Source organism: Chlorocebus sabaeus, chromosome 12, assembly GCF_047675955.1.
Source record: "Chlorocebus sabaeus isolate Y175 chromosome 12, mChlSab1.0.hap1, whole genome shotgun sequence".
NCBI lineage: Eukaryota > Metazoa > Chordata > Mammalia > Primates > Cercopithecidae > Chlorocebus > Chlorocebus sabaeus.
The window spans coordinates 78,811,254-78,834,634 of NC_132915.1; the positions used below are offsets into that span (position 1 = coordinate 78,811,254).

Here is a 23,381-nt window from a genome sequence, read left to right on the forward strand (position 1 = left end):
ACAGGGGGTAGAGCGGACTGATGTCTACAACTCACTTAGAAATTTGTCTACAAACAAGATGAATGATGGATGGACAGATTACACAGAATGAGAATGCATATACAGAAAAATATAAACTGGCGAATCCAGGTAGGGTATATATAGGCTGCTTACTGGACAATTCTCTCAACTTTTCTCTATTTTGAAAGTGTTTCATTAAAAAGTTGAGGGGAAAGATCATCAGAGAGAAAGATGCCATTTGATTTTAATCTCCTAAGAAAAACAAATAGTTCTATATGTATATCTAAAAATCAAGTCAAATAATTCTGAATGACATATTTTAAAGACATAGTTTTAAACAGGCTGTTTTAAAAAGAAAGGAAAAGAGCAAAAAACCAACTGGCATCTAAGAGTTATAGCAATTTTTTAAAATGCATGGTAAGTAATTTTTCTTCTCTAGCTATTTATATTTGATTTCTTTAACAAGAAGAGAGAAAATTATGGAAAAGATACTCATGAATTATTCAAAATACTTACTTCAATTCTGTAAAAAACAAATTAATATGATTCACAGAATCTATCTGTTTAATGAAGGTTTCCACATTTTCGAGAAACACCTACCAAAAGAAGGGACAAAACACCTTCGTTCAGATCACATTAGCTCAAGTACAAAGTAAGCTGGAGTGGATGGCAGCGTAGAAAGTTACCTTAGGGTTATGATCATAAATCAGATTGAGATTGATTCGCAGTTTTCTCATGCATTCAAATGCCTCTTTAAACATAAGTCTGTGAGGAGACAGAGAAAGAACAGAAAAGGTATTCACAAAAACTGAGCTCCACGGACCCAGTATATTTTCATTAGGATACAAACCAGTTATAATCAGATTACAGCCCCAGTGCCAATCTACTATTACTGAATTTCTACTCTGAAATTACAGAATACAAAAATCAGGTACCACATTCATTTACCTTCTTAAAAGGTGTGATTTATTCATCATGGCTGTCTGAGAACCACATCTTCACATACATACAACAGAAAATCATTACAGAAGGCCAGCCACGGTGGTTCACACCTGTAATCCTAGCACTTTGGAAGGCCGAGGTGGGCAGATCACTTGAGGTCAGGAGTTTGAGACCAGCCTGGCCAACATGGTGAAACCCTGTCTCTACAAAAAATACAAAAAAAAATTAGCCAGGCATGGTAGTGCATGCCTGTAATCCTAGCTATGCAGGAGGCTGAGGTGGGAGGACTGCTTGAACCCAGGAGGCAGAGGCTGCAGTGAGCCGAGATTGTGCCACTGCACTCCAGCCTGGGTAACAGAGCAAGACTCTGAATCAAAAATAAAGAAAATCATCATGGAATTTAGGTCTACTTTTTAAACAAAATATTAGTATAGATCTTTCTAATACAAAGTTTCCTCCAAATAGGTTCGGAAAATCAGTCACTTCCTTCACAAGAGTGGCTCAGTCTTTTTTGGGTCATAGTCCCCTCTGTAAATCTGTTGAAAGCTGTGGGCTTTCTACTTGGATAAATACACAAAGACAAAGTTTGGTGTGTACTATCTCCCTGGGTTCACAGGCCACCTAAAACCCAGAGGTGTTCCCTCAGGTTAAGAGAAGCCCTCCTTTATATGATGAGCGTCACGATTCTTTCTGCTAGGAATCTCCACTACAAAATACTGTATTAAAGTCAAAAAGTTAAAAAAAAAAAAAAAAAAAAAAGCATCCCTAAGAATCTGATGATATAGGTAATGAGTGCTTTTCATACTTTTAAGTTCTCAAAATTGTAATAAAATACTTATTGTCTTCACATGTAAATCACAAGCCAACTAGTCGCAAACAGTACAATGGCACTTACTTGTCCAACCACTTCCGAATCTGAGCTAAAACCAGGGCTCGATGATGAACAACTTCTAAGTTTCCCCTTGGCATCTTAAATAAATTAAAGCAATAACATTTTTAATTAAGTAGAAAACATTTAAATAGCCAGGATACACAATTTTACCAAACTCTTCACAGAGAACTACCACAACTCTCTAAAATGAGCACACTTTTAGCAGAATCTGGTTGTTCTCTATATTTATCTTGACTTTCAAGAAAAGTTTCTCTTTGAGCCTTACTGGTCACAGCCTGTATCAATACTACTTTGAATAAAGTGAACAGAAAGCTATCAAGGAAAGGTTTACAATAAACGATACAAAGAATAAGAGAGCCTAAAATACAACCTGAAAGAATTATGCTTGGTACTTGGCTGAATGACAATCAGACTACCTTGTCTGAAAAACCAGCTTACCTGTAACACAAGCTTTGTATCCTGGGGCACAACAGTGACAATCCGTGAACCCCTTTCCACTTTCCGCAGAACTTCCCCATTGGACATATAATTGCTGCTCAGGCCAGCCTGTAATGCTAAACACACCATTAACTAATAAGCCTTAAGTATCACAATAAGCCACTCTCCATTAACTGCAATTGAAACCACACACACTATGTGAAACAGAAGAGAACAAATAACAACCATGTGCCTTAGCTCTCCCACTGAACCTCAACACTATCAGCCCTGCTGATGAACATGCCCTCTCTCTTACAGAGCCCCCACGCATATTCACACACACAGCTTCTCAAATGATCTGGAGAAACACAGTAAGAATCAGGGCAACTTCTCTATTTCTTAGCATTATCAGTGTACTATAATCCTAACAATGAAAGGAAGATTCCCTATTTCCAAGTTGGAAGCAAAGAAAATAAGTTGGCTTTTTAGAATAAGGAAGACACACACACATACACGCCACACACGCAGAGATAGACAGGGCATGGAACAGAAGACAAAATGCAGCCAATATCCTACAAACCACGAGATGGAGCCCAGATGTACAGTGGAGGGTGGGCACAGTGGGAAAAGACTACACAGAAGGTAAAACATTTGGGATCTACATAGTAATTCCAAATAAAATATTAGATCAATTACATAATAAAATTTCCTGAAAAATTTTAAGTTTAGAATGTGCTGCTTAAGGAAGGAACTCCCTTCCTTGGATGTCTTTACTAAAGTGCAGAATGATTTAACTGAGACATTATGTTGAGATTAGGGTCTAAGTAAAATAACTCTAAAGATTTTCTCCAGCATAGGACGCCTTGATAAAAAGCCAAAGTAGATGAAGAATTCAAAAAGTCATCAAGACTCCAAAAGACATTGGAGGTGGGACCATTTCTATTTTGTACATTGAAAACTTACTTTTAAATGAAGCATCCCTCAGGCAAAAACACTGGCAGGTATGGGAATGGGTTGTCAACAATAAAAACTCATCATATACTGCAAATGACGTGACATTTGACGCAACCTACAAGAGAAGACCAGAAAGGCACAGGGGAAAGGCAGCTTGATGACTCGGAGCCAACACTGTGAAAAGGATCCAATACCAAACCAAGCCTTGATACCTCAATGTCATTGATGAAAAAGCGACACCGGTCAGTCAGACCAAGGACACATTCCTGCAAAGAAATAAAACTGAAATCACAAGCAACTCTACTTCAAATCAGTTAAACCTACCTTTTCTATCACATAGTTCTACCGCCACATGATTTCACACCTAAGTTCCTGTAATCAGGACTAAAAATACCTAAAACGCAGCTGGCCCAGTGCAAAATGGAATGTGAAGCCATCCAATCCATCAGTGAGCCCTGACATCTCCATCTCCTACATATATCTCAAACCCATCTCCTTTTTCCCCTCACTAACTCCACTCAACCTGTGTTGATTCCATATTCCAGTCTTGTCACTCTCTAACCAGCTCTCTTCTGGGCAGCCAGAATCACTGTCCAAACCATGAAGCAGAACACATTACTCTGTTGATTAAAAATCACTAGAAGTTTCTAATCTTTGTTCAGTTAAAAAACCCAAACTCCCTTCTATGACTGTCATTGAGCTCCGGCCACAATGCTTCCATTCAGTCCCTTGAATAAGATGAGTTCTTGCTAAGTTCAAGGAGTTTGTTCTTCCTTCTGCCTGGAGAGAGAGCCTTCTTCTTCACATCTCAGCACACACCTCACTGACTCCGAGAGGCCTTCCTGGACCACCAAATGCAGGACTCTCATTCTTATAGCCACCATCCTCAAATTACCCCTCAAACATCTCAGTATTCTCTACCAGCACACCCTATTTCCATCACACTCCCAACAAAGGGAATTATTACATTGAAATTAATAGATCACAAATTCCAGAAGAGCAGGAATTAGTCAAGTGGTTTTGTTTTCCAACCACTGTATTCTACCATCCACCACAATTACAGGCATTCTAATATGTGTTGAATAAAAATCTACTAAAACTATTTTCAAGATCATATTTCTGTTTTCCTCAAAAGATATTAAATAAAATTAACTTTGAATGATTTATACGACTAGGGATAAAAGGTTGCTAATCACATATATTATCTCATTTAGTCTTCTGAACCCTGATAGACAGATACTGATTTGCCCATTTTATAGATGAATAAGGTGTGGCTTATGAAAGTGAGATCATTTCCCACTACACCCAAGTCCACCTCCAAAGCCCACTTTCTTTCTACCTAATGCCATCAGTCCCTGGGTAACTACTTTAAGTAAGTTTCCTGCTCCGTGTTCACTTACCTCTTCTCCAATCATGGCCAATTCGGTCTGGGTGCATGGATAAGGAAACCGAACAGGAAATCCACCAGAGTTCTTCCATGGTTTAACAGCCAGAGAAGGTGACTCTGCAGGATTCACAGATCTAGTTTACAAATAGCTGATGTGCTCTTTGTAAAAACCATCAACATCAATACTTGCTAAAACACTTAACATGCAATTTCAATCACTTTTTTAAGAGTACGTTAGTTCATTAAGAGAGGAAACAGGAGTAGAATACACCTGTCAATTCCACTCTAAAGCTTAGGGTTTTCCAGGATAGTTAAAAGACCTGACAATCAATGTTGTACTGACAAGATACAAGCATATGTTCTTAAGAACTAAGCGTCTATGTTAAGTCATAATATGCTTTCCTAACACCTTGATACTCACCCCAAAGGTACTTAAATATCTGGCCATCAGCCAGCTGTAATGCTACTGACTTGGTCTTGGAATTGCAACATAGACCGATTATGACCCCATCCACTGTTGCAGATGAACTGACAAAAAAAAAAAAAAAAGACGAGGAGGGCGTGTAAATCTTTTTTTCTCAAAAATAGTGACATTTCACTGATTTTGAAAATCAACAATCTCCTTTTGGTGCTGCACTATTTCAATACAATGTAGACTAAATACATATATACACACCCAATACTACACACACACACACACACACACTTACACACTTAGAGACAGATGGATGGTTGGATGAATAGATAAAACTATTCTAAACCAAAGCCCAGATAAAGCCACACCTGCTACATGACACCATTTTCCACAAACCCGATAAGGCAATAAGACAGTTATTTACACTGTGAAGTCATCACTCCTCTTCTGGCCACAACTTACTGCAACTTATTACAATGTATTGCCTTCATTAGACATGGATGGTACCAGTATCATTTCTGTCTGCTTAAAATAGTTAAAGCAGCTCCTCTGTAGGAAAATGAGCACACTCAATATCTGTATCACTAGCATATCGATTGATGGAAAATTGTGGATTTTCACTAACGAGATCAAGGGAATATGTTATCACCATTACATTTTTTCCCTGAGTCAATGGAGAGATGTAAAATTTCACTCTTTTTTTTTTTTTTTTTTTGACAGTATCTTGATCTGTTGCCCAGGCTGAAATGCAGTTGACGCAATCATAGCTCACTGCAATCTCAACCCCCTAGGCTCAAGTGATCTCCCACCTCAGCTTCTCAAGTAGCTTGGACCATAGCCACAGAAGCAGAATTTCTTAAAAGAGAAGGAAGAGGTAGTGATTAAAAAAACAAACAAACAAAAAAAAAGGAGACAAAAAGTAGTGATAAAAACAAATGATGTTAATGGGAACATTTAATTCAAAGTTTTTAACCAATCTACAAAAAAACTAAAAATTATAACAATAGGGACTTCCTCTACAAATGCCTCACATTTTGTGAGGATAAACTATCTGTCAGGAAGAGAACAAACTCTAGAGCTAGACTGGCTGGGATTCAATCCTGGCTCCACCTGCATGATCTCAGGCAAGTTACCTAACTGTTCCATGTCTTAGTTGCCTCATCTGTAAAATGATGGTGCAAATGGCACATACTTTAAAGAGGTATTATGAGAAATAAATAAGCTAAGACAGACAAACGACTTAGAAAAGTACTTTTTACAAAGTACAAGCTACAGTAAATGTAGACTACTTAATTGAGGGACTTTGAAGTTCTCAAAAGCATTAATATTTTATATGAACAAAACAGTCTTTTTGAGAAACAAAAGTCAAAGCAGTAGAAATATACTGTAAATGACTTCTCATTTCCTTTATAGCAAATGAGATGACTGCATCAAGCTTTTGCTTCTACAAGCTAATGATGAAGAATTTCAAATCTGAAGAAGTAGAAACTTAAGTAAATTGCTCTGCTTTTCAAAAGGTAATCTACTGGCTTACTTTAAGTGCTACATATTTCTAGAACATATTCTGCATTTGGACATGTTAACAAAAGGCTTTTTCAAAATATCACGAAGCACTATAAGTCAAAGAGTAGGAGAAAATGACTGCATTGAAATGTTTTATGTCTGTAAATGTATGTAATGTATATATAAAGGAAAGGTTCCTAATTTTGCAACAACGTTTCTCAGAAGAGAAATCTCACCAGTAGGGCTTTAATTACAAATTAATCTGGGGATCAGTATCAGCGGCCAAAGGTGCCAAGTCTTGACACTGGAAACAAGGAGTTCTGGGAACTGGCCAGAAAATGCTCTCTACTAGACAACAGGGCTTGCATTTCAGAGAACAGCATTCATTAACTGAAACCTGTTACATGATGAAGATATAGTCAGGAATCAAAACAGAACTCAGGCCCAGAGAACAAAGAAGAATAGAGACTTTCTAACGGTAAATGTAGTCAAGTACACAATAGGATATAAAGAAGAGGAGGCTGGAAGAAGCATTTTGAAGTCACCACATCAAAACAAAGCATATATATGCAGCTATGCATCATTTAACGATGGGGATATGTCTGAGAAATGTGTTGTTGATTTCATCATTGTGCAAACATCATACAGTACTGACACAAACCTAGGTGGTATAGCCTACTACACCCCTAGGCTATGGGGTATGGCCTATTGCTACTAGGCTACAAACCTGGACGGCGTGTTACTTTACAGAATACTACAGGCAACTGTAATACAATGTCAAGTATTTGTGTATCTAAACATAGAAAAGGTATGCATACACACATACACACACACACACACACATCCATGTATATATATATACGCATGACTGCATTTATACAAAATTTCTTCCTATCACATTAGCCCATGAGAATTAGCCACTCTAATTATGCTTCACAGTTATTAAAATCAATTGTAACCTATAACAAACATTCTGGAAAAATGTGAGTAGATGCTGAATTAAAATATTTAACACATCTTTAAAAAGTTGCTTCATCTATTAATATTTATCCTATTTTCCACTACTTTTTGATATACTGTTGGTCTGTTATTTTGACATGGCTCAAAACTAGATTTAATCATCTTTTTAAGTGTGTCTAACAAGAAAGCTACTGCTCCTCAACCTTGCTCAATGGAAGTCAAAAAAAGTTGTATCATCATAAAAGACAAAAACCTAACTCCATTTGCTTAACACGTGGAGTACAGGGAAAAACTGCAATACCTGACATTGAGCTGTCCATGCTCTTCATCCATCTCAGAAGAAGCTGTAGTCAAATGGTGAATGACAGATCGGGGACTGGACTCACTGTGGCTTACAGCCAGGAAGAGGTCTTCTTCAATCCAAGTGAGAAGGCCTAGTTTCAGTGGGTTTACGTCTTGATCTTCATTATTCTCAAACTGAATTCTGTTTTAAATATTGAAGAATATCCAAGACATGAATAAAACTTAAAAACCACTGAGATGTTCCTGGATGAAGGAAGACTGAAGCATCTTGTATACAGTCAACTCCTAATTATTTGGAGGGACAAAACCTAAGATATTACCAAATACTAGAAAACCTAAAATTAATGTTTGTCTGGCTTAAGAATATGTTTTTATATTTTCCTTAGATTTCTCATACCCCGAAATCTTTCGATTTGAAGAGAACACTTGAGGAAACTGACTACACAAGAAAATTACCTGCCCGAGTCCCTACACTAAAGAACCCTGGAGCCTTTCCACTGCCACAACTTACCGGCATTGAAACCAGGCTCTGGCAGGTATGTGACTTGCAGTAGAATGGGTCCTTTCCTAAGCACCTCACATTAAACTGACTGACTAGCTTGAGGGATGGTCTCCATGTCTCTAATGCATTCCTTCGGTAGCATTTATACACCTGACCACGGCACTGTTCTTGTCACCTCACGTAGGAACCGATAATGGCTACTTCCTGCCTTTTAGATCAGATGGCAAATCCATAGCTCCCACTGAAGAAGCTGGTCACTAGCCTGCTCTTCCTCCTCAAACATCTCTCCCCGGACTCAGGCTCTCCACTGCATTCACACAGAGTATCCCATGGAGGAGCAGTCCCACCTCTGGCTTTCACTGACACTTTCTTCCCCACCAGACCCAATGTTCCCAATTCCTTGCCAACTCCAAACCTGTCCCTTCCCCAAGGATCACGATGAGTATTCGTGTCTTTCGTGAAATCTCAGACAAATTGGCACTATCCCCATCAAATTTTTTTTAAAGGAAACTATATTCTAAACTGCCTCATACTTTCTAATTTGTCTTCTATCTCTACTCTAGTGGTTTCAAGTCTGTGAAATGAAATAATGCACGTAAATGCTCTTTAAAAACTACTAAGCATTATACAGGCAGCCTCCAAATCATACAGAGGTGGAACACTTCTGCTGTATTTATTAACTATATCACACATATTTAAGAAATATTTATTAATTTCTGTTATTTGTTGTACTCAGTTAATTATTTCTATTAATCTAACACTAAATGTTCCCTGGAGGCGGAGTAATTTAGAAATGAAGAACATGGACTTATCAAACAGAACAGAATCGAATCCTAGATTCTCTAGTTACCAGGTCCATGACTTTGGGTAAGTTAACTAACCTCTACGCTTTGTTTTTTTAATCTGTAAGTACTCAGTAAGTGGTACTTTTAAAAAGTTCTCTTACAGAAGTGGCATCATAATTTGGTTTCTAGGTCATTTTGCAAACGCCTATAGCGTACCTAAGGTATTCGATTACGTCCAACTGTTTATAATACTGTTTCAATGGAAGAATGCATTCTGATTTCCATCCCAGGAGCCTCAAAACACAGCACCCAGAACTTCTAGATTCTGGGATGGAGCAAAGACAGAGGATGCATTAGGTCATCCATGTTAACAACCCATACATCCCCATTTATATAAAAGAATGCAGCTCCGTCTTATCATTGTCATCTCCATCTTTCCCAAGTGATTTTTCCTGGAGAACCAAGTGCTATTGGGAGTAGGTCCTAGGCCAGCTTACAACTCACGCTCTCCTGCTACCTATCAAATTATATGGCATTCAGACAAACTACATGACTGGCTTCTCCAACCAGATCCAAAAATCAGGGCCTGGCTATTGTATTTATTTCTTGTTCCACCCAGCAACAGGCATAGAACTCTATCAGTTGGCTGAATTTAGGACTGCATGCTGGCTGATTCTGTTCCCAGAGCCCAAGATAATTAAGAACCTACTTGTATCTCTTTTCCAGCTGAGGAGTTCTAAGGGAAACTTTAAATCCACTTCCACCCACAGCTCCCAGTTTCACTGTAGGGTCGGCACTTGGACAATCACCTGGAAAACAAAAATGCAAATACTATCGTTGTAAATTATAAGATTTCACCTAATACTAAGGGGATGGTGTCTGCAATTAATGAGTTCTAGAAGGCAAACAGCAATCTAGAAAATATTCACATCTCAACCTCCTTCAAATCTTTGCTTTTCCCTCAAGAACACATCAGTCATAATCTTCCCTGATAAAGGCCACATCTCAGCAAGACTCAGTGGAGGGGCTGCCCTCTCAGCCCAGTGCTGTGGACAATTTCCTCCACTGCCTTTAGCCACCTCTCAATATCCTCCAATTCTCCAAAGTCCTAAGCACCTGCTTAAAAGTTTCTTTCTATTCTTCATCCAGTTTATTCACTGCACAGCAGCCAATGCAAGCCTTTAAAAAATTCAGCCAGAACACTGCACTCCTCTGTTCTCAGCCTTCTGGTGGCTCCTATCTCACTCGGAGTAAAAGCCGCACGGCCCTACAAGAGCAGATTCCCATCACCTCTCTGAACTCACCCACCACCTTCCCCTCATTTGCTCTGCTGCAGCCACCCTGGCCTCCTGGCTATTTCCTAAACACTTCGGTGGTTGCTTTTTACTCTGCGAGGAACACACTTTTTTTTTTTCCTTCACCTTCAAGCATAGAATGCTTGGGATGCTCTTACCCCAGATGTCTGCGTGGCTCCCACTGTGATTCTCACGAGGTCTCTGCTTAAATTTCACCTTCACAGAGAGGCCTTTGAAATCACACTAAATAGGAGAGCCACCTTCCCCCTGTGAAACCTTATCCTTAAGCTCTTCCTATCCCTTATTCTGCTTAATTTTTCTCCACAGCACTTGCCATCTGATACATTATATTTAAATGGTATCTTCTGTCTACACCTAGAATAACAAGTTGCAAAGGACAACTAGTTTTCTAGTACAACAAGCCAAGTACTAGAAAAAGGCTGGCATATAATAAACAAGAAACAATGAGGGGGAAAAAGGAGTCATACTCGGGATGCATCAAACACCATCTTTGAAAATTTGGGGAACTAACTTGCCTCCACACCACTCAAATGTCTACCACTTGGCTCCAAGTTGTTAATTTCCCTTCTGCTTGGGCACTGAGCCCTGACCTATTCCAGTCCAAGATCTCTTTTTCCAGATTCTCTTATGTCCAAACTCTCCCCAGTGGGCTCTTGTAACTTCTCGGGGTTTTTAGTTCATGGATTTGTTATGATCTTTCTCTTCTTTCCATTTCTATGAACACTGCCCTGGCTCAAGCTCTCACTAGCTCCTGCCTGGACACTTCACAACAGCTTCTCCTAACTGGAACCTCTGCCTCCAGGTGCCCTGACCTATGGCCAACCCCGCATACTGATGCTGAACAATCTTTCAAAAGTGGAGCTCTCAGACTGTCCTATCTCATCACAGGGAGTTTTCTCTCAAGGAAAATGAATGCTGGGTGGTACAGCGTTTCATCCTGAGGAGATAAAAATGTCCTAAAATTGATCGTGGTGATGGTTGTACAACTCTGTGAATATATATACACAAAGATATATGTATATATATGCATATGCACACATATAAACCACTGAATTGTACACTTTAAATAGACAAATGATATAAAGCCATTTTTTAAGTGAACACAGAACAAAACATTCCATACATCATAAAGTGACATACAAACTCATTAGCATCATAGGGTAAGTCCCACAAAAGCTTACCTTACATCTGATTCTTTTTGCCTTGACAATGAACATATTTGCACTTTTTTTAAAGCTATTTCTAAAAGCTTAAGGAGGACTGTAACAGCATTTGACACACTGAAACTATAATCAGAGAAAGTGGTGATATATCCAGATAGGATTCATGTACACAGTGGGCTGCTGACTTAATAGAAAAGCTGATATGAAAGTAAGGAATTCCCATTTAAATTAATTAATTTTGATTACTCTCTCGGCAACTATCTAGGCTTTTTCTGAAAATTCAAAAGATATTTGAAAACAAGGCTACCACTGCCATATGTCAGCAGAATTTATGACATAACCACAGAACTCACAAGTAAAAACTAATTTCAGATTCTCCAGCACATCAGGAAAGCAATGAGGAACTGACAGCAACAGGGCTGTGGAAGGACAAGTGGATTAGGAGCTAGAACACCTGTGTTGAGGTCCTTGTCCTTTCTTGTTCAAACAAATTACAAAACCTCTGACACTGTGTTCCCTCATGCATAAAAGTGGAAAATCCCATCTCTGACACAGCTCCTAGGAGGAATGAGATCAACTGAAAATATGTGTAAAGGCAATGAAAATAGTAAAACATGTTAACAATGTATAACATACTATGTTATTTCCAGAGTTCAATGTTATTCTTAAATAACTGACTCTTCAAGTTTAGTAAGGGAAAAGGAATGGCTTATACAAACCAGTGTTAGGATAAAAAAAAAAAAAAAAAAAATCCAGCCCAATTAAATATCATAATGATAATGATATCAACTGCAGACTTCAAAATTTTGAGAAACACTAGACCTATGGCAACACCAAACCATAATTTGCTTTTACGTAGGAGTAGAAGGGATTTGATGCAGAACATCTTGGTAAAAGTTTTTTAACATACCGCATTTATAAACAGAAATCTGGTTACTGGCATCTAGAACAGCAAGGTCATTACTCTTCTGAGGGTGTGCAAAGAATGTGACTTGATTCACAGGGTGTGGGAACAGCAGTTTGTAGGTACACATGGGAGGCGGAACCACAGTCTGCCGGAAGACTGTCACCAATACCCCGTCTGCAGGGAAAAAGAAAGAAGAGGATTAGACATAGGGATATTCAATTTGTAAGATAAGCCATCTATAGCACAGTATATCCAAACAAAAATGGCAATTCACAAAAAAATAACTTTCAGTGTTTTTCTCATGAACAAGTTTAAAACCAGTGTGGGGTGGGAAAACGTCATGGGTTCTGTCTATACTTGGCCATCGTCACCTCCAGGCCTAGAGCAGTCCATCTCAGAACCTGGAGTTTCAGGTGCCAGGGACTAAGGCAAAAAGGCCAAGAGGTCAGAGCTCTAGCTTTAAATCCGGGCCCGCAAGCAAGCCACACTAAACCAAGGGAATTAATACCTTCAAAATCCTTAAAGCACTTTCCTATGTGTGGATTTGGTAATAAGGCAGATCTGATTAAGTTCTCTATATACAATACATGACTATAAAATCAGTATTATATAGAACATTACACAGAATGTGAATTAGTATACCACCTCACATTACAATCTTAGAAGCCAGTGTTCCCTTTTATTATCAGCAAAACTATTCATTAAGGTGACTACTTCACTCCTCAATCTTGCCCTCCCCATCCCACCCCCTAAAAAACCTTCTACCTAATTATAAAATATCAACCTAATCTTCATATTAGGCAAACGTCTATGCACGAACTGAACATACTAGAGAAGTATATAATCAGCAAGCATTTATATCAGGAAACAAAGCAGTACAAGTGGGGTGGTACAAGGATCAATTATAAATCTGTGTCAGGGCAAACAGATAAGGCTAACCGATCCCATAAGATTCTACTGTTGTCATCCTCTCTACCTAGAGTCAAAGTTTTCAGTGTCTTCAAAGGCTAGGCAAGTAAATGTGTGAAGGCCACAGATGCGGTATAACAGGAAACTGGGGTGGGGAGGGGGGACAATGGTTCTCAGGAAAGAATATACCCCACCTTATATCCCATTGAATAAAAAATCAAACAAGTAACCCAAACAGCCAAAACAAATAAAGAGTCCCCACTGTTGCAATCAAACCACCACATCTGCAGGCCGTAGGTTCAGGACCCCTTGCAGGCTCATGGACACACTTCCCAGCAGCTTACTTCCATCAATGACAGCCACATTGGACAAGTCACTTGAATTATCTCCCACGCTCCGCTCAGTCGTCCAGTGCCAATCATAGGCGAGGTAATGCCAGCCCTGACAAAGAACATGCAGCCGGTATGGGGTCACAGGGTCCCACATCAGAGATACAAGTTTGCTCTTCCCACAGGTGCTGAAGGATAAACTTTGCTTGAGATACCAGTGATAGTTTCCAACAGTCCAGAGCTGAACTGCAAGGGAAAATGAAAAGAAGGCCATTAGAGGCTGGGAAGAAGACTTCATCCCACTTGCCAGAGGGAGACAAGGGCAATCTTTTCTTTTTCAAAGGACCCTTCCTGCTCAGCCTCTTCTCTAAAATAAGAACAATAATAATTGCCAAAAAGTAGCTTTCCCTGCAGATAAAATGTCAAGAATCAATAAGGTAAGAAATACATGTTTATTTTCCTGTTTTTTCCTACTTTCAATTTTTATTCATATGTTTATTTTCTTTCTTTTTTCTTTTCTTTTTTTTTTTTTTGACTCAGAGTCTCACTCTGTCGCCCAGGCTGGAGTGCAGTGGCACGATCTCAGCTCACTACAAGCTCCACCTCCCAGGTTCAAGCCATTCTCCTGCCTCAGCCTCCCGAGTAGCTGGGACTACAGGCACCTGCCACCACGTCCGGCTAACTTTTTTTTTGTTTGTTTGTATTTTTAGTAGAAACAGGGTTTTACCTTGTTAGCCAGGATGGTCTCGATCTCCTGACCTCGTGATCCGCCCACCTCAGCCTCCCAAAGTGCTGGGATTATAGGCGTGAGCCACCGTGCCCGGCCTATATGTTTATTTTCAACTTTACTTCCAAACTTTATGATCATGATGGAAGGCTACTAGGACAAAGCATTCTTTTAGTGGGTTTTCTCATGAAGATTTAGGAAGAAGATAACTTGGCAATTAGATTAAAAGTATTAAAACACTCAATCCAAGATCTAGACTAGCATCATTGTGTTGTATTGGGCTTAAGATGCTTATTTTCTTTCAGGTGCTTTGCACGCACTTATGTACCAGGCTATCTGGGTATTAACCCTGATTCAGCTGCCCGAAGAAGATAAGCATGCAATTATCCTTCCAACACTATTAAGTAAGACTTAATCATGCCAAAACCAACCTTCACTAAACAGATGACACATATAAATTAAGACCTTAGTTATATTAGGAATTACATTTATATTAAGAAATATTAGTTATATTAAGGAATTCATTTTCTTAATCTCCTTGCTCACTAATGCTTAACTTAGTGATCACCACAAATACAACTTAAGTCTTAAACCGCATTATTACAACACTTTGAAGTTAGACCACATGCTGATGTTCTGTAAGCACAGATGTTGTGATTGTTCCTGTGCAATGTGTATGTATATATATATACACACACACATGTTTTTGAGATGGAGTCTCACTCTGTCACCAAGGCTGGAGTGCAGTGGCACGATCTCCGTTCACCGTAAGCTCCGCCTCCTCTGGGTTCACATCATTCTCCTGCCTCAGCCTCCCGAGTAGCTGGGACTACATGCACCCGCCACCACGCCCAGCTTATTTTTTGTATTTTTAGTAGAGATGGGGTTTCACCATGTTAGCCAGGATGGTCTCGATCTCCTGACCTCGTGATCCACCCGCCTCAGCCTCCCAAAGTGCTGGGCCCCTAAAGTGCATGAGCCACCATGTCTGGCCCATACCTACACTTTTAACAAAAATGAGATCATTGCTATACTGAGATACATACATGAAAAAACTAGAAGACAAGAAAATTTGAATAACGATTATTATGGAGTGGCAGAACTATGAGATTTCTTTTTTTCTCATCTTTATTTTCTAACATTTTCAAGTATTATTTAATACTTAAAACCACACACTGATACATTTTAAAAGCTATAAAAAATATTCTTTTCTTTTATATTTAATCTAAACCTTCTTTCACATCCACAGAATACCTTTGGTTATTGTTTTTTTCTGTGGTAATACCATCCACTAGGGAAAGCACGTGATGACTTACAACAGTTAACTTTATTGTGTCAACTTGGCCAGGCTATGGTGCCCAGCTGTCTGCTGAAACTCTAGATGTTGCTGTGAAGGTATTCTGTAGATGTGATTAATATTTAAAATTGGCTGACTGTAAGGAAAGCAGATTTTTCTCCATAATGTGGGAGGGTCCCATTCATTCAGCCAAAGACCTTCAAAGCAAAAACTGAGGCTTCGCAGAAAAGAAGAAATTCTGCCTTAAGGCTGTAACAGAAATCCTGCCTAAGTTTCCAGCCTGCCTTACAGATTTCATACACAAGTCTGCAACATCAATTCTTACCTGAGTTTCCAGCCTGCCAACCTGCCCCACAAATTTCAAACTTGCCATCCCCTACATTAGCCAATCTTTTAAAGTAAATCTATCCACACTCTATTACTCTCTCTCCCTCCCACCCCATCCTGTTCCCTCTCTCACTGTCTCTCTATATAAGTACAGTTGACCCTTGAACGACACAGGCTTGAACTGCATAGGTCCATTTATATTTGTATTTTTTTTCAATGAATACAGTCAGCCCTTCATCTTGTGGATTCTATATCCACAACCAAATGCACATCAAAAATATGGTACTTGAGGAATGCAAAACTCAAGTATACAAAAGGCTGACTTTTCATATCTGAGTGCTCTGCAGGGCTGACTGCAGGACTTGACCACGTGTGGATTTTGGTTTCCATGGGCAATCCTAGAACTAATTCCCCAAGAATACTGAGGGACGAATTATATGTATGTATTAATTCTGTTTCTCTAGAGAATCCCGACCAATACATGACTGAAATCCACAATCAACCAAAACCTAATCACCCCCATTTCCATCTACCCACTTCAGCATCTTTGATTCTAAGGGACTAAGTAGAAGGGATGAAGGAAATCCCAACACCTGTCTACTTTCAACTACGTTCTATGGGGCAGAAGGTTGGGGTACTACAGCTGTCTTACCATAGGTTTTCAGAATGGAGTTTTCTTCTCTCTGAAGGTCTTCCAGCCAAACTGCAAGCACAGAGGAATCTGCATTCCAGAGCAAGTCATTTACCTAGGAGGGAAAAAAGATCCGTCATTGGCTTTCAGTTATGGATTTACTTCCAAATCTTTATAATCAAATAATCCCACTACCTGAGCTCATCCCTAGCTGTAAATTACTAATATACAGAGGCATTAAACAAAACTGTAAAATATGTCATTATTATGTAGAGGACTTAAAAAAAAAGAAATACATAAAAGAGACTTAAGAAACTTAACCAAATACAAGGTGACATTTTTAGACAATCAGAGAAATCTGAATATGGACTAGGTGTTAGACAACACTGAGGTAAGATGTAATAATGGAGTTATGGTTATGTAAAGAAAAATGTCCTTAACTGTTAGAAATAAATATTGAAAATACGATTTCTAGAATTAAAACTCCAGGAAATAAAAATATATGTAAGTATGTGTATGTACAGGCCAAAGAGTTGTAGATAGATGAAAATAGTTTTGCAAAATGTTGGTATCTACTGAAAGTGAGTAAAAGTTACATGGGAGTTCATTAAACTTGTCTCTCAACTTAAGATGTTTAAAATTTTACACAGAGATACCATTTGATGTGTTCTCACTTCAGTCAAGGATCTTAATGGTATACAAACCGCTTAAGATTTAAATGTTATAAATGAAAAGCATCTTCATTACTGGAAAAATTATGCTTTTGTCAAAATAAACAATAAAAACTAGCATTTTTATTTCCTATTTCTGTTTTATCTAAGGTGGGGGAGAAATGCTATTAGTTGCAAAATCGCTGGAAAAACAATATATCTTTTATCTAACAAAAAAATCAGTTCTAAGAAACCACCATTTTTATTACTATTTACTCTAAAGCTTCTATTTATGTATCCATATCAAATATAAATCCCCTCTATAGGCCAGGTGTGCTGGCTCATGTCTGTAATCCCAGCACTTTGGGAGGCTGAGGGTGGTGGATCACCTGAGGTCAGGGGTTTGAGACCAGCCTGACCAACATGGAGAAACCCTGTCTCTACTAAAAATACAAAATTAGCTGGCTGTGGTGGCGCATGCCTGTAATCCCAGCTACTCGGGAGGCTGAGGCAGGAGAATCGCTTGAACCTGGGAGGTGGATGCTGCGATGAGCCGAGATCGTACCATTGCACTCCAGCCTGGGCAACAAGAATGAAACTCCGTCTCAAACAAACAAAAAAACAAACAAACAAGCAAAAAGTCCCTCTATAGCTGTGGAAAGTCCTCTACATTTGAGGGCGAAACAAACTCAGGCACTTACCTTAACCTCATCTTTAAGGAAGGGAAGTGTGAAGTGTCCATGAAGGAGTCCATTTTTCTCAAAAAATACAATATCCTGTTGGTTGGGTTTATCTTGTGTAGATGCAATCAAACTGCCTGAGGGTCTTAAAGCAAACTCAGAGTGTTACAACATCCAAAGCTTCTCTAACTAAAGACAGCAAACATGAATGAATGAATGAATGAATGAGTATCTTTATCTAAGGAAGTTTTAAATCCCATGTGTCCCTTGTCTCTCGGCAAGCGGTTCATCCCATTGTGGGACTGTACTTGCCAGAGGCAAGAGTGTCTTATCCTATTTTATACAGAGGCTCCATTTGCCTACAAAGCCTTACATATCTACACTGCATTTGGATGATTTTAAAAATAATAAGTTATCTAAACCATTCCAGGTACAATGTCCTAAAAATCAAAATCTATTTCTCCTTCAATTATATGACTTCAGCAAATACTCTATGCTCAGCTAGGTCTTTTTTAAGACTTCCCCAAATGTTGAAAACATCTTAAATGCCTCATCTTATTCACATTTGTCTCTAGGGTTTTAATTCAAATACATTTCTCTTCTGCTCTATCATACAACACCATTCAGGTAACTGGTGGGAAACAAGAGGTCTACATACAACAGATACCACTGAAACAGCGGAGATACATCTTCTATCTAAAATCAGGCAGCCACATAGGGCAGGCAAATTGTGACCTGCACAAGGGTACTGGGCCAAGGAGGAGAAGAGAAGGAAAGAGGGGGATCTGAATCCAGCCTGCATGTTCCTTGGCAAGCAGATCCTCTACTGTGGGAATTTTGTGCCAAGGAAGGAGGCTCTTTCCCTAATTTCCACAAAAGCTCCATTTGCCCCATAGAGTCCTGCAAACTGGGCCTTCCCTTCTAAACACCATTTTCTGCTCTGTACAACGGCTTCATACACTCCCTGCCTTAAAACCACAGCCTTTTACGAATTAGGAATGCAAAATATATGGGGCCTTGGAATGATGGAATCTGTGAAGACGTGTAAAATCTACTATTCAAGTTGAATTCAGACTTCAGAGAATAAAAAAAAAAAAAAAGAAGAAGAAACAAAGATAGATACAGGCTTACAACCAAATGAAGAAATGTAAAAATCCTTTTGGGTTACACAAACATCTGTATCATCTGTATCAATGGGTACCACCACCTCTACCCTGGTTCCAAGAATTTCTCTAAGGTTTCTTCTCCCACTCACTTCCAAGCCAGGGCTGGTCCCAGTCCTGCCACAGGCTCACTGGTTGACTGCAAAGCAAACTCTCGGTTCCACACTCTGACCTTCCGAGCCCCTGTACGGGAGTGGAGTCAAACACACACACACTTAGAACATTATGATAGAAGTTGTCAAATCAGACCTATTCAAATACCTTCCTTAGAAATAAAAAATGCCACGGTTTTACACAGCCAATTAGATTAATCTTGTTAAAAATTTCTGTCCACCAGGTAGGAGGATGGACCAGATGACCTCAAAGGGCTCTTCTAATTCTTAACTCTAAACTCATTTCACATTTAAATCAGTACATCCTTGCCTCATATGTATAATTAATACCTTACTCAAAGCAAAAGAAAGAAAAGTTTCCTTAATTTTAATAAGATTTTTTTTTTTATTGTTGTTTAACTGCAATGTATTTCCATACCTGTTTCTGGGCAAACAACACTCACAGCAAAAAACTGTCCATCCCCACGCCAGGTAACTTGAGGTCTACGATCATCCCAGGGCAAAGCAGACTCATGCTAAAGAGGGGAAGAAACACCAACATTACTGGCGGGCCTTAAGTATCCCAGAATCAAGCCTCATACCGCTAGATATAGATCTTTTGTACGAGGTTTAAGCTACCTTGAAATCCTGCCTCTAGAACCAGAAACCATCCAAGGGTTGGTTCTTCTAACCCAGAAATCATCAAAAAAGAGAAAAAAATGTAAAACAAACAAAATCCTCCTTTGGGCATTAAAAAAAAGAAAGTGGCCTCTGAGAACAGCAAAGAGGAAAAGAGCTACAGATCTAGATCCCGAATATAATGAGCTAAGGAACCTATCAGGTAACTACAAGGAAACAAGTGTTCTGTTTGTCCAACAGGGTAGTGTTTTGTTCAAATACTGTGTAAGCTTCACAATAGGGCACAGATGAGTTAAGATGTGAAGAAGGTGAATAGGGAAGAGCCACAGAGGTGGTAAAGGCAGCAGCAAACAATGACGAAAACACGGAAATGTTCTCATTCTGCAGCATGACGGGAAGAAACGTCTCCTCCAGGACCATGTGTATCTCAATCCTGACGCCAACTCTACTGGGTGGGAGACAGATGACCACCCGGGCATTCTTCATCATATTCTAGTCACAGCCTAATAATTCTGCTAGTACTGTACTATAGTCTGCACCGTAGGGAATACATAGGTAGCCTAACAAAATTTCCTCTCAATGAAACTGTCCTATGGTATAGAAACCAAACCTCCTTTAGTGAACGGTTAAGGCCTGAAATAGGCGTTATATGAAATAGAACTGGAAATAACTGAAGACAGAAAACGTAGATGGCAAGCAGGGTATTACTGAGTCATCTACTCTAGAAGAGTAGCTCATAGAAATTTCTACATATAATTATGCTTCCATTTGTTCAGGCCCAACCCTTGATATCCTCCTCAATTCCTCTCTCTCACCTCCTTTTTTTTTTTTTTTTTTTTTTTTTGAGAGGGAGTCTTGCTTTGTTGCCCAGGCTAGTGTGCAGTGGCGTAATCTTGGCTCACTGCAACCTCCATCTCCCGGGTACAAGCGATTCTACTGCCTTAGCCTCCCAAGTAGCTGAGATTACAGGCATCTGCCACCATGTCTGGTTAACTGTTGTATTTTTAGTAGAGACGAGATTTCGCCATGTTGGACATGCTGGTCTCGAACTCCTGACCTCAGGTGACCCGCCCACCTTGGCCTCCCTAAGTGCTGGGATTACAGGTGTGAGCCACCGTGCCCAGCTAAATGCAACCTCTTGAATCAGTGTTACTGGGCACTAGGAGAGCCCAGGCAGGGAACAGACTTAGGGCTAGAACAACACAACTTAAAAAAATCAAAGTAAATTATGCTCACATGAGTACCTGCGTCTGACTACTCCACGGATTTTTGTTTTCTTTTCTGAAGGGTAGCTGTGAACTTTCAAACCAAGACGAGGCCCTAGAAAGCCTTTAGAAAAAGTTCATGAAAAAAAGCTAGAGTAGTTTACTGGATAGTACATTAGATAATAGGATGCTCGGGGTTTTTTTCCCCCATTACCTGGATCATCCTATATCACTAATAAATCCTAATTTTGGCAATACTAGATAAGTCTTACTCTAGCAGGTACCAGTAGTAAAATGTCATCTCCTCCAGAGTTTAACAAAGTATGGAAAACTGCCTTATTCTCAACACTACCATAGATTCCCTTAAAGTACTATTTTTAAACACTTTTACTGGGATATAATTTACATTTCATTAAGGTTCACCCATTTGAATTACACAATGGTTTTTTTTGTTTGTTTAAACTTAGTGGTAAGAATCATTGTTTTTAAAGTGTATTTACAAAGTTGAACAGCTATCACTGTAATCTAAATTTTGAGCATTTTCATCATCCCAAAAAGAAACCCCATATCCATTAGCAGTCACTCCTTCCCTACCCTACCCCACAGCCCTACGCAACCACTACTCTGCTTTCTGCCTCTGTGGATTTGCCCCTTCTGGGAACTTCATACAAATGGGATCATACTATATGTGATCTTTTATGACTGGCTTCTTTCACTTAGTATAATCTTTATGGGGTTTATCCATGTCATAACATGTATGAGTAAAGTACTACTTTTAAATCAAAAATATATGGTCTTAGAAAGCTGCCGGGCGCGGTGGCTCACGCCTGTAATCTCAGCACTTTGGGAGGCTGAGGCGGGCAGATCACGAGGTCAGGAGATGGAGACCACTCTGGCTAACACAGTGAAACCCCGTTTCTACTAAAAATACAAAAAATTAGCCAGGTGTGGTGGCGGGCACCTGTGGTCCCAGCTACTCAGGAGGCTGAGGCAGGAGAATGGCGTGAACGTGGGAGGTGGAGGTTGCAGTGAGCTGAGATCACACCACTGTACTCCAGCTCGGGTGACAGAGCGAGACTCCGTCTCAAAAAAAAAAAAAAAAAAAAAGAAAAAGAAAAAAAAAAAAGAGAAAGTTGTAACATAATTTACTTGTTGCTTGCAGCAAGAAAGAAAATTCAGATTGCACCAACTATTTACTTGGTCAAGTTTCTGTTTAGTCATGGATACCTTTTAAGTCCTTCGGCCAAAAAAAAAAATCACTTAAAAATCAGGGGGACAAGAAAACCACTTGTCCAAAGCTGGGCATTTGTAGTGGATCACCCCAAAGAAACAAGGCTGTGTCTGAGAACGCTTACTTCATGTTTCTGCCCTCTCATAATCCTTCACTGTTCTAAAAAGTCAATAGCCTTCAGAACGTTAAATTAGACCCCCTATGCATATTTTACTCACTACATAGTTGTTTTGAAATAAAACTATGCTTAAAAAAAAAGTTTCAAAAGTTATTTGTCTACTAAAACAAGAGCAGCAACTACTATTTGAGTGCCTAGGCTGTGCTGATGCTGTGGTAGCTGTTTTATACGTTATTACCCACTCATCTCAACCCTTGTAAGGAGACATTATGTTGTCCACTTTACAGAGAATACTGAGGCTCAGAAACGTTAGGAAACTTCCCTGTCAAAGTCTCATAGCTTCTAAATGTTATGAGGATAACGTAATCTGTACTTTTCTAACAGAGATATACACTGCTCCTGGGGGTACCTGGCAGTATGCCAGAGGGTAAATACAGCACACCTTCTTGGGGCATTAATTTTACTCAAGGGTAATACTTTTCAGTTCATATTTTTTAAAAATATTCATATTATATTAAAATAAAATATAAGAGTTTAAATGAATTTAATGTGACATGCACACTACTTCCCCAGGTGCCCCAAGAGTCTGCACTCTTCTTATGTCCACATACATCTGCCTTCAGGGGCTGCCTACATTGGAAGATTAAGAAGTACTGCCTTGAGTCATCGAGACATCACTATATGGTCTTTAGAATTCTCTAATCCAGAAGTAAGGAAAACAAAGAGTTTCATCCAACAGAATAAGAAAAATATCTAATATACACATATATGGGAGAAGTATGAGAACATGCATGTGAATGAAGGATGGCAGCTCTCTCTGGGGGGGAAGGCGAGGGACATCGGGACGGGATACACAAGGGATTTCCTTTGTCTGTGATGTTTTATTTTTTGAACTGGGTGATGAATATTGGTCATAATTATTTGCTACCTATCAAAT

At 39.3% G+C, this 23,381-nt stretch overlaps 1 protein-coding gene across 3 annotated transcripts in view; it reads right to left on the reverse strand.

Annotated features, from left to right (window-relative positions):
- The window catches only part of ELP1 (elongator acetyltransferase complex subunit 1), a 67,087-nt gene that overhangs the window by 31,644 nt on the left and 12,062 nt on the right, over positions 1-23,381 (reverse strand). For all 3 annotated transcript variants that reach the window (XM_007968482.3, XM_007968483.3, XM_007968484.3), the window contains exons 7-22: positions 19,691-19,787; positions 19,252-19,342; positions 18,018-18,141; positions 16,688-16,781; positions 13,700-13,930; positions 12,450-12,620; positions 9,770-9,869; positions 7,772-7,954; positions 5,014-5,120; positions 4,606-4,709; positions 3,418-3,471; positions 3,215-3,320; positions 2,273-2,388; positions 1,838-1,911; positions 687-765; positions 517-596 (exon numbers count right to left, since the gene is read on the reverse strand). In XM_007968482.3, the coding sequence (XP_007966673.1) occupies positions 517-596; positions 687-765; positions 1,838-1,911; positions 2,273-2,388; positions 3,215-3,320; positions 3,418-3,471; positions 4,606-4,709; positions 5,014-5,120; positions 7,772-7,954; positions 9,770-9,869; positions 12,450-12,620; positions 13,700-13,930; positions 16,688-16,781; positions 18,018-18,141; positions 19,252-19,342; positions 19,691-19,787 (1,811 nt within the window). The remainder of the gene's footprint in view (positions 1-516; positions 597-686; positions 766-1,837; positions 1,912-2,272; positions 2,389-3,214; positions 3,321-3,417; positions 3,472-4,605; positions 4,710-5,013; positions 5,121-7,771; positions 7,955-9,769; positions 9,870-12,449; positions 12,621-13,699; positions 13,931-16,687; positions 16,782-18,017; positions 18,142-19,251; positions 19,343-19,690; positions 19,788-23,381) is intronic.